This window comes from Lonchura striata, chromosome 2 (assembly GCF_046129695.1).
Source record: "Lonchura striata isolate bLonStr1 chromosome 2, bLonStr1.mat, whole genome shotgun sequence".
Lineage (NCBI taxonomy): Eukaryota > Metazoa > Chordata > Aves > Passeriformes > Estrildidae > Lonchura > Lonchura striata.
The window spans coordinates 67624278-67641227 of NC_134604.1; the positions used below are offsets into that span (position 1 = coordinate 67624278).

The following is a 16950-nucleotide window of genomic DNA, read 5'->3' on the forward strand; positions in this document are numbered from 1 at the left end:
TCTCTGAAGTGATATTTCCATATATAAAAAGCATGAAATCAACTGGATAAATCTTTGTGATACAATTTGACTCAGGTAATGTGGGATACTGTCTCAAGACCTTGGGCAAATTTTTCACTGCACATTTAATATTGCACATTGTCTGAGTTTATGAAGAGTCTGGCATCAAGTCAGATGGGACAAAATAAGAGGAAGAAATCTTGAGTCCCCGGAGGTCACAATTTCTTTGATAGGCTTTTAAGAGGCAATTCTTCGACATTACTATTACAAGCTTCATCAAGTTTTATTGATATTTTTATTTCAATCTTAATAGACTTCAGAATACTTTATTTTTCTATATTCCACTTTACATTCACTAAATGAAAATTCAAAAGCAGTGAAAAAAGCACAGACAAAAAAAAGAAACAAAAAACTACTTATCCAATATTTATATTAAATGCATAATTTAGCTCCATACCTGGAACACACTGAATCAAGTTGGCAATCATTGCACTGAAATGTGCTCTCATATCCTTAAGGATTTCAACTTCTTTATCATTTTCAGCCTCCAAAAGCATGCGAGTCAGATCAACATACTCTAAGAACAAGGCTCCAAGGGCTAGTGTATCTCTTTCTAAGGCTCCATTTGTACTAGCATAAAGGAAAGGTGCACATGAATACAGAATAACAGAGTAGTTATGCTACAGTTTTCTGCAAAAAATGCATATAAATCTCTCCATATCTTATAGATCACAAAATTCTTCAAAGAACATACTGACATAATCTCAGTGTAGCAAACACTGAGAATTGTTTCATATAAAAAATCAGTATTTATGATGAGTGATAGTCCTACCTGTCACTTATAACACCAGCATCAGCAAGGAGTTCAAAAATTCGCAGTAGTTGCAGTCTTAGTAGATCTCGTCGTTCTCGACGTTTCTTGTTCTTGGAATTTAAAATAACAACCATGATTATATGCATAGGTGTACACATTAAAAACTAGTAGCTTCAGAAATGTCAGTATTGTAGTGAGATTTAAGAATTCCAGTTCAAAACTTTTCTTCATGAAGGAACTTGAGTACTTTTGGATATTGCATTGTAACATTGTGCTTATACATAAACAAAGAACTGAATATGATCAATTTTTTGTCTTTGTAAGTATCCTTGAAAAAAAAAATATTAACAACTGCCTTAGTACTTATTGAAAATGTGGAAATTAAATAATGAAATACTGGATAAAAATAACTAATATTCAAGGCACCTGTACCAAAACCCCATGCTATCTTCAGGTAACAAGGATATTAATGTCAGTTTAATGTCATCTAGTTTGGGAGCTGGAAGCACTTATAGTGCAGAACATATATCCAGACCTAAGGAAGGTATCTTAGTGATTAGCCATTCCTGAATTTGGCAATGCTGCAGCACACCATCATTCACATTCAAGTGAGCTCCTAGCAGACACCGCTCCACTCCAATACTGGGTGTGTTGGCTGCAGGGGTTTTGCCCACAGTAATGCATCCCTCCCACAGAGCAGGACTGCAAGGTGGTTAACTGGCTCATTGTATCTCTCTGTCTTCTAGAAAGCTGTCCTTTCTGTCTTCTATCTTTCCTGGAAAGATGTGAATGCAACAAGGCCTATTCTTTGCTGAAAGGCAAAATTGACTTCTGCATTCTGTAACAACCCTAAGCAAGAAAAACATGAGAAGATTAAAAAAACTGTGTTGTACTCAAGCAAACAAGAAAAGCTCAGAGAAAATGCAGATTTTGCTCTTCAAAACTGAGCAATACTAAGATCAAAGGCTTATCTCTTCCAGGACTCTGGCTCCGTCCATGGCCAGCAGTAGATGTGTGGGAGAAAAAAATGATGCTGTGTCTGGCATTCTGACCCAGAATTGCCAGAATTGCAGCATCCCAGCCAAAGGTTTTATTCAAATAATTATGCCATTTGATTTGTTCTATTCAGAGTCCTGTTTTTCTCTTGCTACACCTTTAAGGCTCCAGGAAGCACATGTAGAGAAAAAAGCAGTTTTATTGTAATGCAGTATTTACCAGAAACAGCTGCCTCCTGCAGCAGTGTCAGAGGTGATCTGGCAAGATCTGTGCCAGCACCCACAGGGCGGATCTTGTGTAATGTCCATTCTGGTTTATCCCTTCAGCTCTTGGCCATGCTGGGACTTCTCTTCCTAGTCATAGCATATGTTCAAGGACATTGGTCCTGGTGTGTCGGATACCTGCCTGCTGACATGGAGGCCTGCCATGTTCTCTACAGCCACACAGCCCATGCAGTCACTCCTGGGCTTCCAGGTGGCACTGCTTTGCAGGAAGGTGTCCCATTTTTTCATATCAGGAAAAATACAGGAATTAACATTGCCGTCTCTTGTTCTCATATTCATCTACTGACAATTCCATGTGCTAAATTTGCTCTTGCTGCATGCAGTAAACTTCTGAATTCTTCCAGTTCCTTTCCTGAGGGTACACTGGATATGTATGTCTCCAGAAAAGGTTTTTCAAGTCTAAATTGTCTTAAATGGCACACAGATAAAATGCAGAGGCAAGTGGCTGCATTAAGGTGTATCAATCCACTTCTGCCCAGTATCAAAACCAGTGACCTTCAAATCAGTGACTTCATAGGAATGGAAGCCACACAACAGAATCGAGGTGTGACGCAATGCAGAATGGAAATGATTGTGGATGTTTACCAGACACATAATTATTAAGAGTTGTCCATGCGCCATCTCAGATATCTATCTTGGAGCCAGATGGAATGGCCCAAAACTCAGTCAAGGAGGGAAACCTGAGCAGAACTTGAGTCCAGGACTGAAGCTCTCCCCATGGCTTTTCTGTTTAGCTGCATAGACACATCCCATGACAAAACTGCTTACTGAGGCTACAGATTTTACCACCACAGGTTTTTAAGAACACAGAATTCTCTCTTGTATGGGTTAGAAGATCTGTTGGGAACCCTTCCAGCACTACCTTCTCTTGTAACTAAAGAGAGTGCTATAATGAAGGTGAAAACTGATGAATTTGTCAGTTAACTGAATGTATTTGGAATGAATCCTGTGCCATGTGATCCAGGATGACCCTGACTGAGCAGGGAGGCTGGACCACTTCGGTCCCTTTCAGCCATTCTGTGATTCCATGAAGTTGAAATAGGTAACCCTGCCTGCCCTGAAAATAAAAGCACATCTAAACATTGCTACAAAATGTGCTGCGTTAAAGCTGACTTTTTTTCAGATACTTAAAGTAAATTTCCAATATATGCAAGTTCTGTATCAGGAGGTTCCATATTGGATGGGAAATTTTTCCTCAGGATAGAATTCTATATTGTACATTTCAGATCACTGATAGAATTTAAATTAAACTAGGTTTTAATGGAATTATTTTAAATTATGCAATTAATAAAATCCTTGTTGCAAACAGAATTATTTTGCTAGTTAGTACAAAAGAATATATTTGTATTTCAAGCAGACAGAATTACTATTTTAAAAATAATTTTTCATTTAAAAAAAACTAGTACATTTGATTTTTGCAACTGACCTCTGGTCTTCTTTCTAGGGCTTCTTTCATTAGTGGGTGGAGTTCTTCTACTAATTCCCTAAATTAAAAAAACATAAATACTTATAAACAAAATCTAATGTCCTTTGAAAAGCATAGATATTTTATCCAACTTATAAAAATGAAGTTCTAAAGTGCAAATAAAATTTAAAATATATAGTTAAGTTACAACAAAAATAAAGCACTTGTATTATAGGCAAATAACTGAGAATATGATAAGTGGATAAGTACCTGAAAACAAGGGAATTTGTTCTTCCAAATCCTAATACAAGTGATTCTGTTATTTCTATGCTTTCAAGTCTCATCAAAGGAACTAGCTGCTTTAGTAAGACTCCAACAGATGGAGTTCCAATAGCCTAAAATATATTAAAATATTGTTGAATTTGTCAGGATATCAATATTAAGTAAACACAATTTTTTGTACAAACAAACATTGTCTAAGAATCAATACATATTTAAAAAAAACATGCTGGAATGATTTTATTATTATGGATATCAATCCACCATTATTTAATTATACAGATACCTGGATATCTGCTACCTGACAATCATCTCAATACCTAACAAGTAAATACATCTGGGAAATCTCTTTGCTTTAGTACAGATTATTGCAATTTACTTTATTTGTTGTTTCATTAAAATATTCCAGTAATTGCATTTGTGGAGATACTGCTCCTCTCAGGTTGCTACTACTTGAAAGCGTATTTTATTTATTATTGCTTCTGATAGGCATATATCCAACAGGAATACAATTTGCATTCAGAATTCTGCTTTATTTCCTAATGCTTTAAATTTATGAATTGCAGTGCTCTACAAAGAAAGAAAGGAGATGAGAAACTAAAGTTAATTTAAAAACACATGTTCAGACCTTCTATATTTTGAATGCACATTGCCCAGAATGTAAAAACAAAAAAAGAAAAAAGTACTATATTGAAAACACCATGGTTCTTGCCAAATAGTTATCATCACATCATCATACCAGGTGTTTTAATTGTTAATTATGTGTTATGTAGTTTGCATATATCAAAATATTCCCTAACTGAACTAATTTCATCAGGATAGGATTTTGCATGCAGATGCAGCTGAAATTCTCCTGAAGGAATAGTTTACTTGTAACAGGTTGCATCACCTTATTATCATAGTTCATTGTTCCATCAGGAGTGGTAGCCATGATCTCTGGTGTTGAAGCACGCAGGTGTCCTGGGCTCATAATACTGGGCTTTGCTACTCCAAAACACAGAATAAGGTAGTTTCTCCACAAAGTAACATAGTTGTCTCCACTGCTTGCTGTACTTGTTTTCTTTGCATTAACAGGAATACTAGAATTTAAAAATACATTGTAATTCTTAAAATTATCTTCCAGTCTTAATTACAAGTACTACGGTCTTAATTACAGTAGTTTAAAACATTTTAAGAGGGAATAAATAATGTTATGCATCTACCAGCTGCAATTCAACATGTCATGATACACAAGAAAAATCAATGAGGGTAGAAAATGGGAGTTTTCCACCTTACAAATTACGATTATGAAACTCAAACCTGTGTGGTGCCAATTTCTGTGTGCCACGCCTTGCAGAATGTGTGGACCGATACTCAAACACAAGACCAAATAAAAGTTTATATTAAAATCACTATATTAAAGTCACACAGCCCACACAAAAGAAAGTGAAATGCTGATTTCCACTTACTTTGGATCCACAAGAGGCATTATCAGCTGCAGCCTCGTGAAGGCGTATGGCCAGGCATAGCTGAGTGCTGTAGGACAGTGCTTTGGTAGATTCTCCTGCCTAAGAAAACTGAAGAGGCAGAGAACCCATGGGTCTTTAACAGATTGTGCAAAAATCCAGACGTGGGAAGGACTTTTCACATCATAATGACTATTTACTAGGACAGCATTCCACTCCACCAGCCACTGCAAATCCACGCTGTGAGTTAATGGGATTGTTGTCTATGGAGAGAAAAGATAAATTAACACTCCTTGCTGGACTAGTCAGAAACTAGGCACAGAGGCAACCCATTTGCTTTGCTTTATTATTAATAAACAGAATGAAAGCAAAAAATTCAAACCTTGGCCTCTAAAAACTGCAACACCCAAACCCAGGTGCTGCTATTTCAGACAAATTTCCTAATTCCTGTATTATGAAGTCAGAATGTTTCTTTCTTGCTCAGTTTCTGTTTCCAGATGCACAGGGGCCCAAACTCCCCACCAGTTTAATATCCACTTCTGTGCTGGTTTTGGCTGGGGTAGAGTTTATTTTCTTCTCAGTGACTGGTATGGGGCTGTGTTTTGATTTGTGCTGAACACAGGGTTGTTTTTGTTATTGCTGAGCAGGGCATGCACAGAGCCAAGGTCTTTTCTGCTTCTTGTACTGCCACGCTGGAGAGGATGATGGGGAATCTTGGGAGGCTGGGAGGAGACAAGCAAGGACAGGTGACCCCACCTGACCAAAGGGAGATTCCAAACCATGTGACATCATGCTCAGCAAAAAAACTGGGGGAAGAAGAAGGAAGAGAGACTTTTGGAGTGAAGACATTTGTCTTCCCAAGTCACCGCTATATGTGATGGGGCCCTCCTCTCCTGGGGATGGCTGAACATCTGCCTGCCCATGGGAACTGGTGAATTAATTCCTTATTTTGCTTTGCTTGTGTGTACAGCTTTTGCTTCCCCAGTTAAACAGTCTGTATCTCAACCCACAAGTTCTCCAGCTTTTACCCTTCTGGATTTTCTCCCTAATCCCACTGCGGGGAATTGAGTAAGCAGCTGTGTGATGCTTGACTACTACTTGGGGTTACTTTTTAAGCACACAAATTTGTGGCTCAAATCCACAGCCCTGGAAAGGGCACTCAATGTGGACAGGACCATTTGTTCTTTAAACTTAATCATGCTGAAAATTGCCCCAAACAGATTGCTCCTGGTCTCTGGAAATGGGCCTTTCACTAATCTCTAGGACAGCATGTTGTCTTATGTACCAGTTCTCCTACTGACACTTTTTTATTTAAAATGCTCAATCTCTGCTTCTTCTGATGCATGTCAGACACATTAGACCCCTGAGAGAGTGAACGAGAGATTCACCCCTGCTGTGAATTACTCTGGAGCTTACACTCAGGCATACAGGCAGGTCACTTTCTGAGGATACAAGGGAGCTAAAGATGATTCCCTTCTCAAAAAGATGATAGCAGTGAGTGCCTACAGCATTAGGTGGTGCTGGCGATAAGACTTTTTCAACTGTTCTTTTTTCTGTATGCAGTATCTTCCATATCCACAATTACTTTCATGGAACAGATTGTCTGGGACATTGTGGAGCCTTGGAGCTCTTGGGTAAATGGCTGGAGCCTTAAAGCTGTAGGATTTCTTTGATTTAGCAGTATTATTTTTAGTATTTCATGTCTAATATTTGTTATTCAAACACAAGCAGTAACAGTAAAGTAGTACTTACTGAATCTGAAACAGCCACATGAATAAAGCTTTCAAGAATAGAAGAACTCAACTGGTCCATGACATCAATCATAGGTCTGTCATCATCCTGAATAACACAGAAAATACAAGTTTACTGCTCTCCTGACCAAATTATTTCCCTTTTTATGTTTCTGGGATATGCAACAGAAACATCTAAAAATTATGACATGATTCTGAAGTAGCTAAAAATATTCATTATTGATGATCAGTACATTTTGTCTTTTTCAAATTAATCTCAGAACTAAGTCCGAGCTGTGGTTTGAAATGAAGTTAATTTGTGGCTTTAGCTCACTGCTTAGCAAACAAAAGCACATATCAGAAAATCCCAAATGACTTTGAATAGCTGGTATCAAAAGACTGAAAAATTAGCTTACTGTTTATTGAAGCATTCCTTTGCCATGAAAACACATATTTGTGTTCTTAGGCATTTAGATGGCTCACTGAGCTGTGACCACCAGTACACAACATGACTCTCCATAAAAATGACTTAGAGGTCTTTACTATAGAAGGGAAATGTAGGTGAATGATCTTAAAGCTGTCTTATTCTGTGGGTTTATTCACCCACAGTGGTATGCTACAGGAATTGGTTTCATTTCCAATGTAAATTTATAATCTCGACAATACAAAAATGACCCATGCAATAAAAAAAGTTTTACAGTGTATTTCATATTCACATCATTCCAAGAGAAAATAGAAGTTGCTGTACATTTCCCTTCAAATTCTTATACAGGGCATTTGCCATTCACGTTACATTATTGAGTCCATAAGGTCTCAGAAAGGTCTGCAGTGTTAAGGCAAATAGAAATAGTAAACTGAGATCAAATGCTTTTTTATAAACTAAGTGCATACCTGCTACACTGCAGCAATTATGGTAAAAGCAACTGTAACATCAGTTTATCTTCAGGATATTTTAACTCAAAGTTCCAGAAGAGAAAAATCCTACCTCTGCCTGGCCTAGGGCCAAGAATAAAGAACGGATTTCTCGGAGGATTAGAACAGCCAGTTTCCGCGTCGCAACCTGGAAACTGCACAGCAGAACCAGCGCGAACCCTTCGACTGCGTGCAGGACGTTGGAATAGGGGCTCCTTTCAGACTGTATCCTGTGGCTGGATCCGTTTGGTATCAACTGTAGAACAGTGCAAGGGGAGGAAAATGGAGTGGTGGTGTTTGCAAACCAGGTCTCCAAGAAATATTCTATTAACTAGGACATACAAAGAATCAAATCAATCCTTTCCTCTAATTTTCAATTAATCTATCCTCTTTTTTCCACCCTCCACTAAAGAACGAATTAATTAATGAGTCAGACGGTGAACACCACACTTTTTCTCCTCCAGATAGCATGTCCTCAGGTTGTTCTTTGGTCCTGTAGCAGCCAACACCTTAGGTAGGTGGCCTCTAGAACCCAACCCCACCAGTAAAGTGTAGCAATATTTAATGAAAATTATATATTTGTATGTACTCCTGTTATTACCTATTCATTAACAGTCCTCTGTGATAGAAAACACACATCTTCTTTGCCCAAAGGAAAACATACTCAGTGTGATTAATTTAGGAGATAAGAAGCCTAAAAATCATTTCTCATAATGAAAATATCTGTGGGACAGTGCAGATGGGAGAAGCAGGAGAAAAGCTGCTCAGTTCCCAAAAATGTTTGTAACACATGGAGGCAGCAGGCTATGGTAACAATCAGGTTTTTTGATGTTTCTGAATCAACCAAGGGAAAAGAAGACCCACTTCACTCTTCACAGCATTCCCACTAGCATTATCAATCTGTTTCAGTCCTGGGAAAATGTTTTTCTGCCACATCTACATACACATATTTCCCTTTATGTGCTTTTGTTGAACTGCATATTTTAGTTTGACATGCATTCTCTTATGTTGCTCAACAACAACATCTGCTGTATTACACAAGGACATGTCTGTCCTCAAAAGACACATGAACTAATTACCTAAAAAAAATTTTGCATAGTGAATTCTTCTCAGGTGAGTAAATACGAAACACACAAACCACAGTGGTATCAAGGAACATAATTTCTGCCTTCAATTAGTAAAAATGTTATGACATAGATCTTTTGATTCCATACCTCTGCAGATCTGGTTTTGGCCTGCTCAGAAGCTTTTCCTGGAGTGTGTATTACAAGCTTCCATTGCGTAAGCAATTGTAGCAGCAACTTCAGTGAAGTATCAAGAAGGGTATGATGCATATCATTCACTTCACGTAGCAGAAAATTAGTGAAACCAAAGAGTACATCCTCCCGCCAGTCAACAAAGTCAACAAGTAGGCCCTGAAGAGAATTCTGTGCAATGTGTCGAAGTTCATCATCCATATGGATGGACAGCCTGTAAGTAAAAGTAAATGTCAGATAATAAAAGATATGAGGAGTGTTTATCACTACATGAAAGTGATGAAAAATTCCCACTGACAATGGTGGATGATGCTATCATGGTTTCATTATTGTTGACTACAATTAACATCCTTGACCTGTTTTCTATATTGTAATTGTTGCTACAGCAGAAGATATTAATGGATCAAAAAGAAGAAGTGTGTTCCCCTCCTCAAACAGGGTATCTTTAAAGTACACAATTTGGCAACTTTTCTCAAACTAAGTATAATTTTATTTATTCATAACTCAATAACTTCCATGTAGGTGTGATAATAAAAGGCTTACAAATAAATACATAATTTTAGAATTTATGCATTTATTTTTTAACATTAAATATAAAATGAAAAGAATCACACAACAGGTCAGCTAACAGTTAAAACAAATCTTTAGCCAAGATGCATATCACACTTAATAACATCAAATCTTCATAAGGATTAAAATTAGGCATTTGAATTGAAAACTGCTTTGTGTTTTGAATAACTTAGGATGAGGAAATGCTGAAAACAGCCTCAGGACTTTCTATACTTTTAGAAACATGCTGAACATCCTTAAAGTCCTTCTGAAAGATGGTGACATTTCAGATCCCATTTTCTAATTTTAGTTTCTTCTTTATTTGCATCATGTTGAAGTTCTTCTCAACATAAAAAAAAACAACTTTCTTTTGACACAGAAATCATCAAACCACTTCTGTGTTAGAAGTTGGCAGAATAAAGCAAATTCAGATTAGCGTGTTCTGCAATTTTTGGTTCATTGCCTTTATGATGCATTTTGTTTTAATTACCCATGAGACTGTAATTTCCTGTAGTGTGTTAGAACTCATTTTCAAAGTATTTTATCTACATTTAATCTACATAGTTGAAAAGGAGGACTCATAATGAAGAGGACAGAAAGCTAGGAGAAAGAAACCTAAAATAGCAAATGGAGTGGAACCGAAGTCCATTCAGTTGGAAGTGTATGATGAGATGTGGTTCATAAAAAATCTGGTTCATTATAGCTGCCTAATTTGGAGGCAGGGGACATTTTATTTAAGCAAAAACAACTGCCATGAAAATTCACCCCTGGTGAGTATGACTCCAAAAATAACTGTTATGCTTTGATAACCATGTGACCTTCTGTATATATTTAGAAACAGAATATTTTGTTGTGCTAAGAAATGATAATTTTTGTCTCCCTTTCAGAATGCCAAAACCAGATAAAAAAGCAAAACCTTTTGAGACCATAATAAACTCATCCATGAAATGACATTCACAATGACACAAAGCAATAACAGAGAAGAGGATACAAAAGACATTTCCTAAGCCCAAGTTACTGTCCAGTGGCACTACCTAACAAAATGAAATTCAAATTGAGCATAAGAATGCATCTATGTATTACCACTGTATGACAGCCAGTGCAGGAAGCAAGTACAAGTTTCTTTGCACTTGAGTCAGGTAAATTTAAGACACGCTTAGGAATTTGTAATGAAAGGGGCAGTGAAAAGGCAAAAGGTACAGGGTATACTTGACATCTGCTTCATGGTTTATAATTTGAATATAGCTGTCCTGAAAAAAAGTCTAGCTGCTGACTTACAGACTTCTTCTGGAAACCACCAAAAGACAGATCTGTTGTGAGGATAAAAAACTCAAACCAAACTGTGAATACAAGAGCCAATTAACTCAAAGACGTAACTTTATCTCCTGTGAAAAGAAAATATTTAACAGCTTTCTATCTCAACAGCACAGGCCCACAGAAATCCCAGGCAGAACAGCTTCTAGGGCTCTTTTAAAAAACAGGGAGAAACTGAAACCTTACCTCTTCTTAGTTTCTTATCCCTGTATTGAGTCTAGTTTATGACCCAGAACACACAATATTGTAATGCAGAGTTCTCTACAACTGCAGATGCTTACCTTCTGGGCCTACACTTTCAAAATTGGGAGAAGTAGTCAGTCTGGTCTCAACTAAACATGGGACAGTATACAGAATGTAGAAGCAGCTCTGGTGCTGGGGCATTCTGGTAATTTACATTAAGTCTAGGCCAGGTATTAATTCTTTAAACAGTTTATTACTTTCTTCACTGAACATATATTTTTGAAGACAATTTTCAGTTCATGCTGTCCCAGGCTAAATTAAATCTAATTTTTTCAATTCACTTGTCTTTTCCCCCCCTTTTTCTCTGGTCAGCCTCTTCTTCAGCTACAGTGCCCCAGCTTGCATGCTGTTCTCCAAATCAGGCATCCTTGATATAGATTAGACCAGAAGAAATTTTTTAAAAACTTCTAGACCTATACATGTAAGGTTTGTCTTTTCACAGGAACATTACTTATTTTTATCTGTTCAGTTTGTGATCCTGCTCTGCAATATTGAGACTCTACCCAGCTGTTTCAACACCACTCTATATGTCTTCTGAACTTCTTCTTAACTGTTTGTTAATTGCTTTCCAGCCTATTATATAGCTCTAATTTGTGATTCCCTTGTTTATACTTAGGAATATGACTTAAATCACTACCAACATCTCAAAGATGCTGTAGCACGAGTACACACGTAGGAGAAGAGAACAGATTTCCAAAGTTCACCTTCTTGGGGGAAGGCGGAGCATGTAATTACTTCAGAAGTTGCTCTAGAGAAGCTTCCCTCAGCTCCTCTTGATGTCTCACTTCTTTTCACAGTCAGAGTCAGATAACTCAGGAAACTTATGGCTTGCACTGTCCCAGCAGGGAAATTACCCAAGAAATACTTAGAATCACAGTCTTGATTGAATAGATACGTGCCTTTTACCAGCTCAGTTAAGGCCCTTAATAAGGATAGAACTCTAGTTAAAATATTGGATTAAAGGAAAACATGTCCTTTTAAATTTCTCTTACGCAGAATTGAGGCAACTGTTTAATAAGGTATCTGTATAATTTAATAATGTAATTATTTAAAACAACCTACAAGTGATTTATAGCAGACAATGTGCACACAAGGAAATCAAGCTGGCTATGCACTACAGCACACTACTACTGCTGCCTGAGAATCTGGCTTGTTTGGCTGTCTGCACTCTCCAGAATCAATTGTTTCACTGTGTTAGCACATCACCGAGAGCTAGTTGTTCATAGAGCTGAAAAAACTGGTTTTGTATGTACCCTTCTGGCTCCCACACCTGCAATGTTTGAAAAGCAGGAATAGGGTGGCAAGGTTTGCTTTGCCCAGAGTTACCTGAGAACAATATGCTGCAAAGCCCTCTTGGTTCAATTTAATACCATAATCCACTTACATGAAGAACACAAGCTGGAACCTTGGTCTTAGGTACTTGAATTGAAATATAACAGACTTTTCTGTACTGACCAGCACCTTTTATCATAATTATTTGCCACAAGTCACTGACTTGATATCTTGAAACCTAAGAGGTGTAGCAGTCATGTTGTAGACTACCTTGTTCAGTGAAGTCTACTCAGAAAAATTAAATGGAGGGATGTAACATTTTTTTAAACTGATTTTTTAAATTTTATGGTTAATAATAATAATGTAAAAGGATTTTTGCAATATACCACATCTAGCACATTCTGTTTTACCAAAGAGACATGTGGGAATCATAAATCAAAACTTAACAGGTATCTCCACATATTTCCACTACACAAAAAAGATGTTTTCTCCTGTTAATCAGAATGCTGTGATGGTTAGAAAACAGTAATATGTTGTGACTTTCCTGAATAATAGTGAATATCAAATAACTGGCACACTGATGGGAAAGAGTTCTGGAGGACATACCAACTTTTTAATAACATTATGAACCATAATAAAAACACAAAAACTGTAAAAAGCTGCTAAGACATCTCTGTCTAATCCATTAAGAGCAATTTACTTTTTTAAAGTATATATAAAAAGAAACAGTTATATATTCTGTGGCTCAGCTTTTCACACTGTTCCCCTGGAGCAGTCATTCAATGCTTGTACAGCTTACCTTGCCAGTAAATCGATCAACTCAAGTTTTGACATTCCATCAGGAAGTAATCGAGGAATAGCAGCAACACATGTTCTGAACAGATCAATTTTTGGTTTTCTTTCACCACTGAAAAATTAAAACAGAATTTTGATTAAACTTAAGAAGGAACTGCATTAAATGATCCACCTCTAAAGCGCCAGAAGCCTACTAAGAGCATCAGGATGGACAGCTAAACATTATAATGAAGTCAGAAGGAAACATGAATACATTTTTCCATTGAATAAATGGTTTTGATTTTGACATTTTTCATGCATCATATCTATACATTACTTGAAAAATCAGTTATTAATAATTCTTTTGCTTCTCTCTGAGAGGAATTGGCATATATATATAAAATGGAGATATAATGTAGGAGGGTTCCTTCATCAAGATTAGCATTTATATGATGCAAGCTTTGGATGAGGCAGTGAGGAAAGATTTGGGGTGCTCCATCATATTGCAGCTATATTTCACCAGTTGTATGAAGCAAATAGCAGATGCCTAACAAGTTCAAATAACACAAATGAAGATCCAGAGATTTGCCTCCAACAGAGAACAAGCCCATGGAAAACCATCATGATACATTTTAATACTGAAAAAGGTGTGTAATTTAGAGGTAGGTATGGTCAGAGAGTTTCTGTTGATCACTGCCAGAGATAACAGCATTTTGGCAACTCTTATCAGCTGGAACATGTTTTAGCAGCCCTAAGGGTGTTCTAATCTGTGGAATGGCACAACTGTTCCCTAACAGCCTGCGAAAGTCATTAAGCACAAAGTTCAGCATGAACCAAACACTACATTGGAAGTCCATGAATCTTCTAAAAGTAGCTGAAATTTCAGCAGTTGATTATTTTCAAAACAGATGCAGTTGTTTTCTGAGTTGTTTTCAACATTTCTGGTAAATCTGCAGATTAAATAAATCCTTCAGATAGATCCCAAAGGGTGGATTTTTTTTATTTGCTCATTTTTATCCCAATCATCTATTATCTAATGATGGAGTGTAGAGGAAATTACCAAAGCGTAACAGCATTTCAAACTGTGCAGTCTTTCCCACAATATTATTAATTATTAGCTTGTAATATGCTTTGGAATCATCAAAAAAGTAAGGTCCTATTTAGAGACCACATTATAAACATGTAGAGAAAGGTTGTTCCTGTTTTAATATGCTTCAAACAGAACTAGAAAAGAATGAGGGGGGAAAAAAGACACCAAGAAGCATTGTAAGCTACATAACACCACACTGAAATGAAGTGACAAAACAAAAAACGAACTTAGTTTTCCTGCACCCTGGTCCATTGCCCCAGTTACATTACTCTGTCTCTCCACCCAACAGAGAACATTGCATTTGGGTTTCTTACTTTTGTGTTCAGTCACAGAGAAAGCCTGGATGCAATGCACCCTGAAAGATTTTCTGTACTCATTATTTCAGTGAGTAACACTGAGTACAGTTCAATGAAGCAAAGGCATAAACTGATATTAGACTGACTTAATTCAAAGATTAAAGGCAGTTTTGTAGTGAACACCATACTGTCTCTTAACATCCTACTTATTAGCTTGGATATATATTACATGAATAAAATGCTGACATATTTTTAATTAACTATCTTAATGGTACAGTTAGGAGAAACTGTATTCATGATTAATTACCTCTGTGTCACTGTATCTGTATTCTAACAGGTAGAACTTGAAAGGTGTCAGCAACTGACTGGAAAAGGAGTAAAATACAACATCTCACTGAGAATTCGGTTATAAACCGAATAGTATAAATCCTTTTCAATTATTATCACTAAAGCAAATACTAGTAGCTGGATTAATAACTAGTGCAAAATCCTATATTTTTACAGTTGTAAACATTAAAATGCCATTAGGAACTTGAAATGGAAAATTAACTTTGCAGAGTTTCCTTATGCTCAGACCCTAGAAGGGCAAAGTTTGTGCATTTCAAATGGAGATTTGTAAAATAATAGTCTGAGAGGAAACTCTTCTGAAGGCAAATGAGTAATTATTTATAAATATAAAATCTGTGGGTGTTCTGTGGGTTATCAGCTGCTCAGACGAGTAGCAGGAGAAGATCCAAACCTCAGGCTCAAATTCCCAATTTACCATCTGAGCCACCAGATCATCTGAGCACATGAGGGAGGCGAGGGGAGCCTTTGAAGTATTTGCAAGGACAGGTTTGTATTTTAGAAAAATGCATGCCCTATTCTAACTAAATGTTGGAAAGTAATTATAGCCAGTATTGAAATTCATATGCAGTGCAGGATGCAAAGGATGATTCTTACTCAGGATTGTAATAAGACTCTCCATACTGGCAATTATTACTTCAACAATAAATGCTTAAAGGATCAGAAATTAAATATTGTCTAGAATCTAGCAAGTCTAACACTGCCAAAGAAAATTCCAGAATCTGAAATATTATGTCTGCTCAGTGCCTAGCTACTTCCCTCAGATTCTTATTTTATTTGTTAATAAAAATACCACTGTGGTATTAATTTTATACAGTTTACACTTAAACTTTACACAACTATGACAAAATCAGTAACTTAAAAATGTACACAAATGTAGTGTGGTATCTACCACTTAAAACCCGTAAGTATTCAAAATAAATATGTAACTTCCATGAAGCATCTAACTCCGTGAAGAGTTCTTTGGATAAAATAGGAAGCAATTACATTAAAATAAAATGTTGGCTTTTCCACATATCCACAATGCAGTTTTTGAAAGGATCATTTTCGATCCTGATAGTAACAGCTTACTGATGTCTTTTGTGAGTTCACATAATTTTAGATCAACTGATAATTAAGCATCCCAGATATTTTTTCCCTTGAAAGAACAAGTAAAAATGTGTTATAATGTGGTTTGCCTTTCAAGTGTATATATTAAATTAGAGCTCATCTGAATATAAAATACAACACAAAAGGTAGTAATTTACTTGCCTAAATATTCCAATCTTCATGTTTCTGACAAAAGTTACTACCAAATCTTAAGACTTCCTGAAATTTAAAGCTCTTTTGAGTCTATTTGTTCACTGACTCTAAAAATAAACAAAATTTTGGTGATGCTGAAAAACCATCCAAAGGATATTTATAGCAAAGATTCAGTACACTTCTAATCTTGGTGCCCAAGGTTTCACTGTGCAATTATCTCTTGGGAATAAAATGTGAGTTTCAAACTTGGCTTTCCCTACCACAAAAGCCTGAATACCCAAAATGGTTATGAAAACTGGGTGTGAGAACTGAACAGGACATGGGGTAGGACTACAAGAAAAATATGAAATATTATTGGGTAATAATATTAGCTACAAACATAAATAAAGACAAGGCTGGTGACACAGCTTATAGTCTCACCTAGAGGCACTGCAACAAATAAGGGCAGAGGAACAAACACATAAAGATTTTATCAGTTGTACAAGGTAGTTCAATTTGGCCAGTCCTGTGACTCACAGTACTCCTAGCAAGTCGACTTTTTTGGGCAGTAAATAAAAAAATCTCGAAGAGGCCAGTGTCCTTTTTATTACATCTCAAACTTTTTTCCAGGGGTTGTTTCTTTTCTAGAATAATGACCATGTCCACTGCTCTAACAAGAAAGGTAGTCAAGGTCTCCTTACAGCTGAAATCTCTACAATCTGTGC

General features: G+C 36.6%; 1 protein-coding gene across 11 annotated transcripts in view; it reads right to left on the minus strand.

Moving 5' to 3' along the window:
* The window catches only part of FRY (FRY microtubule binding protein), a 221714-nt gene that overhangs the window by 71107 nt on the left and 133657 nt on the right, over nucleotides 1-16950 (minus strand). For 7 of the 11 annotated variants that reach the window (XM_077781437.1, XM_077781443.1, XM_077781442.1 and 4 more), the window contains 10 exons: nucleotides 13299-13406; nucleotides 9080-9335; nucleotides 7939-8196; nucleotides 6976-7062; nucleotides 5227-5486; nucleotides 4668-4857; nucleotides 3770-3894; nucleotides 3521-3578; nucleotides 833-924; nucleotides 458-630 (listed from right to left, as the gene is read on the minus strand). In XM_077781437.1, the coding sequence (XP_077637563.1) occupies nucleotides 458-630; nucleotides 833-924; nucleotides 3521-3578; nucleotides 3770-3894; nucleotides 4668-4857; nucleotides 5227-5486; nucleotides 6976-7062; nucleotides 7939-8196; nucleotides 9080-9335; nucleotides 13299-13406 (1607 nt within the window). The remainder of the gene's footprint in view (nucleotides 1-457; nucleotides 631-832; nucleotides 925-3520; nucleotides 3579-3769; nucleotides 3895-4667; nucleotides 4858-5226; nucleotides 5487-6975; nucleotides 7063-7938; nucleotides 8197-9079; nucleotides 9336-13298; nucleotides 13407-16950) is intronic. The other 4 variants (XM_077781439.1, XM_077781438.1, XM_021541955.3 and 1 more) reach the window with 1 other exon arrangement.